The sequence below is a fragment of the Hakea prostrata genome, chromosome 7, assembly GCF_041222555.1.
Source record: "Hakea prostrata isolate BN-2017 chromosome 7, UWA_Hpros_2, whole genome shotgun sequence".
NCBI classification, from domain to species: Eukaryota; Viridiplantae; Streptophyta; class Magnoliopsida; order Proteales; family Proteaceae; genus Hakea; species Hakea prostrata.
In genome coordinates this window covers 60,311,629-60,319,171 of record NC_142606.1, presented here as the reverse complement: position 1 = coordinate 60,319,171, position 7,543 = coordinate 60,311,629, and the positions used below count along the sequence as shown (strand labels likewise).

The following is a 7,543-nucleotide window of genomic DNA, read 5'->3' as shown; positions in this document are numbered from 1 at the left end:
GGGATGCTCTCCGATGGTGCCTATCGACACTCTCCCGAGTTATTGGATGACATACATAGGATTGTCTAGTTGTGTGGCTAGGTTCATCCTTGTCGTGTCAGACCCGAATCGGAAGGGCATTGAGACCGAATGATCCGTGGTAGTGTATGGTTGGATGGGCGCTCTAGGCCGGTAGCCAATCCGGTAGGGGACATAAACCATGCTACGGATACCTGAAAGGGGCCATTTATTGGTAGAGTTGCATATGGATAGACTTGGGCTCACGGGCGCTCAAGATTGGTAACCAATCCGTGAGAGGACGTGAGAGCTTCCCGTTTACTATATGTGGATGACCAATAGGGTTGGTGAGTCCGAAATCCGGGATTTCACTGACTCTAGTGTGAAGGATACCGGAAAGGATCGCCGGGGGCGAGGAATGGACGTATCTGAATCTAACTTGACCGACTGAGTAGATGACTTGCATTGGGCTAGGCTTTACTGTGACATGCGCCAGTACTTGACCAAATGGTGATGTGAGAGAGCGGTGACCGATCCCCTTACCATGGTTTTTGATGACTTTACCGATCTTCCCCGGGCATTCCCAAGATATGGAAATGGGAGAGTGACTGACGACCCAGAGAAGTACGGTGCTATGACTTAAAGCATGTCTACCTTAGAGACCAGCATTCTTAGAGTTAGGCTCATATCTGCATCATATGTTCCATATCACATTGCATTATTATATGTTTTGAATGTGTATGATTTCTAATTATGGAATAACTTCCTTGCTGAGTTCTTCGAACTCATTCCTTTTGTGCAAATGTTTTAGATTACATTCCAGGTACCGAAGATTACGATGGCACCTCCTATGAGGCGGACTATGATTCCACATACTACCCTCCGGGTAGTGGCGTCGGTGAGGATTCGTATATTGGAGCCGAGGAGGATTATTATTCGCACCAGGGTTAGCCCCACAGTTGTGCGGGAGTGGCAGCGCTGGGTTTACTTCATCCGTACTGTTGAGGAGACTACCATTAGTATAGAAGAAACCCTAGCATAGTGCCCCATTCCCCTGGTGTATTTGTGGAACCTTGGATTTTGTAATTAACTTGTCTTTGAATTATTCCGGTGACACTTGGATATGTAACTAACTTGATTTAATACATTTCCGCTGCTCTGAGAGGGTGGCTACCACACCTTCTCACCCTTTATGATTTTGATCATACCTTATTTACTATCTATGTTCCACACTCTGATTTAGTTAATCTTGTCTTATTCATGATACTTGATATTAGCTGTTTTTACCATTGATTATTACTGTTCATGATTGTGTTACCGTGTATGTGGGAGGCATGGACCTCAGATCATTGATCCTTGGACTGTGGATCACATCCCGGGTATTTCAATTGGGGTACTGGCTGGGTGGATGTGACACTATCCACAGAGGTCAGATCCTATCCTAGAGCAGGATCCTAATATTTTCTGAAAGAAGGGGGCCAAGCAGCCCAAGATCACAGGTGTAACAACCCCCATATTTCTAACCCGAGATCCGTATTTCAGGTCTGAGAACCCGAAGGTCTAGTCGGGTGAACTTGTGGAGTGTCCAGATTGAAGCCCATGATCCATACCCTAGACCCATGGATCTGGATCCTTTATCTGAAGAGCCTGCCTTGGCTGGAATTTGGAATTCTGGAAGTCAAGTGTTGTTTGGAGATGTCCGGAATGAAGGTAAGATCTCCCCCATCTCTTCTTTAGGGCTAGGTTGGCCTTGGGTATCAACCCTCTAGCAAAAGCACCCTTGTATGGCAAATTACATGGGGGCGGTTGCTAGTGGCGGTCGATTAAACCAAGCGACCGCCTGGAGCGACCGCCCGGTCTGTTTTCGGGAATTTTACCCTATTTTGCCCCCTGACTTCTATAAAAGGCAACCTTCGTCTAATTAACGAATACTTTATTATTTGGGAGGTTAGATGGCTGCGGGGAAGATCCGAAAGAGACTCCGGAGGCTTGGCAGTGACTTGGAAGATCAGTCCTTTCATTCTTTGACTCTCTGGCGTGAGGTATTGAATTAATCCTTCGTTTTTTACTCTCTTTGTCCGTTAAATTAGTATTAACCCTTTCCCTCGTCTTTGTGATTACCCCCTTAGATATTTTTAACTCTTTTTTTAATCTAATTGAGATGGATTAACCGTAAACGAAACCCTGTTTCCGTGAGAAGGTTAATCCAGTCAAGGGGAGGGTTATGGGTAATCTATTGATGGTAATGGTTAGTTTTCCCTCACCCTTTTGGCTTAGGGAGTGTTTGATTCGAGACTTAGGTCAAGATTACTCGAAATCCGGATTGAAATTGAGTAATCAGAAGCCTGAGTTTCGGATTGAAACTCACTGTTTGTGGGGCGGTCACTAGTGGCGGTCGCTCAACCTAAGCGACCGGCTGGTAAACAGAGACCAAATGGTTTTTGGTTCTGATTCAAATTGATTCATTTAACTTATATGTTACTATAACCCTATATATAGGTAACTACTGTTTGAAAGAAAAGTCATATAATTGTTATCGGATTTCAATTTACTGACAATCTTATTAAATGCAGGTAAGGACAATTCATCCTATCTCTTAAATAAACTTATAATATGTTAACCTAGTGTATATTTGAAATCATATTTCTTTATATATGCTGCTGTTTACATGTCTTATATAGAAATCATATTACTTTACTGCTGTTTGTCTTAATTATATACATATTGTGTTGATGATGGATGTTATGTATTAATGGTAGTTGGTATATGGTTCTGATGGATGAGGTATCTATTTTGGGATATCTTAGCTAGGGATATCAGGAGGCTGTGGAATGGGACACATGCCTGCTGATGTCTCCAGCACTGTCTTTACTATTTGATGGCATTTTTAGGAAGGGTCTAGATTGCATGGTTAGGTACCCCACATGCTACTACCCTTTTGGTAGGGGGATTGAAACCGAGTGACCTGTGATGACAGTGATGTGACTTGGTGGTCCACTGTTAGTCATATAAATGGTAGGGTTGCATATGTTAGGGTTAGGCTCATGGATGTCCAAGGATCGGACCAGGTGTCTTGAGGAATCATGAGAGTATCCGCCCCAATAATATGTGGATGACCATAGGGTTAAGGAGTGGAGTCCAACAGAGGTATCCAGTCCGTGAGGATTCTTTCTGCTAGGTTGTGAAGGATACTGAACCGAGTTGGTTGGTGCCATAGGGGATGTATCTGGACTTCATGTAGACATGTAACCAATATGACCTTGCATTGGATTAGAAACCCCGACATGCGCCAGTACTCATTACCAATGGTTGTGGTAAGAGAGTGTTGACTTAACCCCAGCCTTGGAATTGAGAGCCAGGTGTGGACTTTCCCCTTTTTTCTAGGATCCCTACAGAGGTAGCCAGTCCTTGCCGGATCAGAGTGATGAGACTTACCCAGAGGAGGGCTGGTGTATAACTTAAAGCATGTCAACTATTAGATACCTGCATAGTTAGAAATCATAGTATCATTCATATTTTTCATTCATTTATATTATTCATGTATCTTGGCATTGTTGGATATATTGATGGGATGTTGATTGTTTCTTACTGAGTTCTCTAGAACTCACATCTTTATTTTGTATTGTTTATTAGCCTGCACAGAAGAAGGAACTTTGCAGGAAGATGGACTAGTTTCCTATGAAGGAACCATCCCGTATGAAGAAGATGTGGCACCGTCAGTGGGAGATGGAAATAGCATGTGCGGGAGCTCCTGTAGCTGCATGGAGTGCGCTTATCGCACCTATTGATGATCAAAGGCGGAGGGTGGTCAGAAAGTTTGCTCGGCGAATAGAGTTGAATTGGAGAACACCTTACCTTGTGATCCATGAAAAACATTTTTTAGATTTAGAAAAGGAAACTAGGAAGAAATTGATATAACCTTTTTGTTTACTTCCGCTGAAACCTTTATCCATTTTATTCATTATTTCTTTCCTTTATTTATTGACATTGGAGTATTTTGGACTCCTGTATTTCATTTAATTTAGTTATTGAATAGTCTTTGCTCTTGATTATCTTTATTTGTCTTAAATATTGTTGATAGACTAAAACCTTGGATCTTGTGACGGATCGCACCCACGGGTTTTCGGGCGGGTAACCGAGACCGGCGGGTGGGGTGTGACAACAGGTGCATGGAAAGGGATGGCGAAGAAAGTAAAGAGGGCAGTGTCAGAGTGGATGTACTACAGTTCGATTCCAGCACATATGGCACAAGGTCCTTATTACTGTAATATGGTTGACACTATTGCAGCGGCAAGTCTTGGATATATATCGTGGTCCTACCCCTAAAGAGGTGATGACCACCTTCCTGATTGAGGAGAAGGAGGAGCTGCAGCAGTACATCAGTAGTTTGAGACCATTTTGGGAGTCATATGGATGCACCATTATGTGTGATGGATTGACCGGTCTGGCAAGAAAGTCTATCATCAACTTTATGGTGTATTGTGATCGGAAGATTGTTTTTGTAAAATCTGTGGATGCTACTGGGCATACAAAAGACCATAGGTATATTTCTTGGACTCCTGTAGGATGTGATTGATGAGGTTGGGAAGGATAATATGGTGCAGATTGTCACCTACAATGGCTCCAACTTCAAGAAAGCAGGTGAGGTATTGATGAATACACTTGGATATAACCTATATTGGACACCTTGCGCAGCTCACTGTATCAACCTCATGTTAAAGGACATTGGCAAGATCAGTATTATCCAGAGCACAATGGAGAGGGCTAGGCAGGTAACAAATTTCATCTACAATCATATTGTTGCTCTAGATATGATGAGGTGAGCATGCGAGTGTGAGCTAGTGCGACCTGGTCCTACGAGATTTGCCACGAATTTTGTCACCCTCAGAAGTATTCAAGAACGGAAGGCGGGGTTGAGATCCATGTTTGCATCAGAGGAGTGGTTCTCATGGGTTGGATCAAAGTAAGTATTTTTTTTTTCTCTCTACTGTTTGATTTAACAAGTTGTTAACTTCTTATACATTTATACTATGAATATCTAGTATGTAGTATTTATTACTAACATAATGTGTTTGTGATAATTCAGTACTAGTAGTGGGCGCACCGCACAGACGACAATCTTGTCTGATGAGTTTTGGAGGAATGTAACAATTGTGCTGAAAACCTTAGATCCCATAATAAAGGTCTTACGTATGGTTGATTCCTCCCTCAGGGGGCCCACTATGCCACACATCTATGTAGCCCTGGAGCAAATGAAAGTAGCAATCCAAAGAGCTAACCCTAGAGGTTGCACTGCGTACCTAGACATTGTTCATGTTAGATGGACCGCTCATCTAATGCATCCGATGCATAGGGCGGCTAAGTAATTAGTGTGGGTTATTACTTATTATTATTAATTTGTAACTTGTAGAAAATATTAACTATTAACTCTCTCACTGTGAGTTTGTGAATTTTGCAGCCTATTATTTCAATCCAAAATATTAGTACAGTGAAAATTTGGGGTTGTGATCAGACTGCTCGGGTGCCATTATGGAGGTTATCGCAAAGTTAGAGCCAAACCCAGTGGTCCAGTCAAATTGCCACATGGAGGTTAGAAGTTAGAAACTTAAAACATAGTACTTGCTTTTTATTTGTGAAAGAATTTAGCTAACCATCAATACAAATTATTGCAGATAAAATTTTTTGGGGATGCACTGGGGGCCTTTGGTTCAGTTGCTGCTATACGTAACTGACAAAATTATGATCCAGGTTAAATGCATGATTATATTTTACATATAATATAATTATATAAGTAGGATTTTTGTTAAGCATTAAAGTATTAACTTAATTTATTTGTGATAATGCAGCTGAGTGGTGGGTTCTGTATGGGGGCGATGCAGAGAACCTCCAAAAAGTGGCAGTGAAGATCCTCTCCCAGACTTGCTCTGTCTCTAGGTGCAAGAGGAACTGGAGTACATTTGGCATGATTCACTCCCAGAGGAGGAACAGGTTGGGAAGTCAACACCTTAATGACCTCGTGTATTGCCACTACAATATGAGGCTGAAGTTAGAGCATGCCAGTTTAAAGGCTAACTTTGAGACAGACAGGGACATTCAGCTCAATGATATCTTCGAGGTCACTGCAGATGACCAGCATCCATTCACTGATTGGTTGTTGGACAGAGGTGAACCAGTGTTAGACCAGCCTGGAGGTAGGCCAGACCCAGTTATTGCTCAATCTGCGGGAGTTGATGCAGATGAATACATTGCATCTCGAGAGGGGCAAATACATCAGGCGGCTGCTACCATAGCGGATGAGGATTGGATGGTGCAGCCTAGCACGTAGGAGGATGATCCAGATGACACCCTTGCTCCCAGTCCCAGTAAGACTCGAAGGGATGATGATGACGACGACGGTGTTGATGATGATCTTGGTGGTGGAGAAGTACATGAGTGATTATATGTTCCATTATCAGAGACATAGCATCCCCCACAGATACACTGGAGAGACTCAGTACATGCATGCCACCCAGGATGACGATCATGGTGGTGAGCTTTATCGTGGTCATCCTACGAGCTACACTCGACCAAGGAGGGGGGAGGCTCATGAAACCCAGCCCTAACCTTGACCCGGAAACTTTGTTATTTGTAGATCCAGTGACCCGAAGTAAAGCAAGAAGTCAGCTTTGGGCCATCCCAGTGGAGGACTTGGTGTCTGGCTTTGAATCCATGAGTGTTGATGATGAGGTTCTATTTATGGAAACTAAATCTTGATGAAGATCGGATTAGTTGTTGGACTTGGAGTGCTCTCTATCATGGTTTGAAGGAATTTCTACCTATTAGGTAAGTCACTTGGTATGTGTGCAAAACCCCTTTAGGGTTGGATTTGATCTGGACCTTCAATTCCCTGTTTAGAAGTTGCTGAACTGATTGGTCGACTCATTGGTCGACTGGACCAGTCGACCAATCCAATCGACCAATGGGTTCTGTCTTTGGTAATTAGGTCTTGCTTGCTCTATTTAAGTCCAATCTCGAGTCTACTTCGTATTTTCTGCCTCCAAACTCTTTGGAACGAACCAAAGACCTCTGCAAGTCATCTCCCTTGCGTCCTTGGTGTTTATCTTGACGGATCTTCGTCAAAACTCGTGTTCTTACACAAAAGGTATGTTTACACTCTCTTCTTCTTCATCATCCTTGTTTTCTTTCCTTTTTGAGTTGAGACAGTAGAGGAGATGCTGCATTCTCTGTTGCAAACATCTCTGAACTTATCTCTCATGATCTTCCTAAGGATTAATGGCTAATGCGATGATCTTAACCATGATCATTGCAAGCTTTTGAAGGAATAATGATCAAATCATGATCTTGTCTTTGTTCATCTTTTGATTCAAATTCTGATCTTCTTAGATCTATTATATTGATCATATTAGTAGTCAATCGCTGTGTTTTCTTTACATAATCCATGATCTATCAATCTCTAGTTGTTTCTCTTCTACCATACCATGCTTTCTTCAAGAATCATGACTGATACATCTATGGTAAGTTTTGTTTCCTTATTTAGATTTATGTT

General features: G+C 42.4%; 1 protein-coding gene across 1 annotated transcript; it reads left to right on the top strand.

The window, feature by feature from the left end:
- The first annotated feature begins 4,176 nt into the window (after nucleotides 1–4,176).
- Nucleotides 4,177–6,322, top strand: LOC149011546 (uncharacterized). The gene is made up of 7 exons (XM_089162693.1): nucleotides 4,177–4,188; nucleotides 4,286–4,444; nucleotides 4,563–4,816; nucleotides 5,084–5,312; nucleotides 5,456–5,518; nucleotides 5,670–5,721; nucleotides 5,844–6,322. The coding sequence occupies exons 1-7, from the start codon at nucleotides 4,177–4,179 to the stop codon at nucleotides 6,320–6,322; spliced, it is 1,248 nt and encodes a 415-aa protein (XP_089018819.1).
- Nucleotides 6,323–7,543: the final 1,221 nt, after the last annotated feature.

What these genes read in the sequence shown, in the direction of transcription:
- LOC149011546 (XM_089162693.1), top strand. An exon ending in GTGATGGATTGACCGGTCTG is followed by an intron (nt 4,445 to 4,562) that starts GCAAGAAAGTCT and finishes GGACTCCTGTAG; the next exon opens with GATGTGATTGATGAGGTTGG. An exon ending in TGGTTCAGTTGCTGCTATAC is followed by an intron (nt 5,722 to 5,843) that starts GTAACTGACAAA and finishes GTGATAATGCAG; the next exon opens with CTGAGTGGTGGGTTCTGTAT.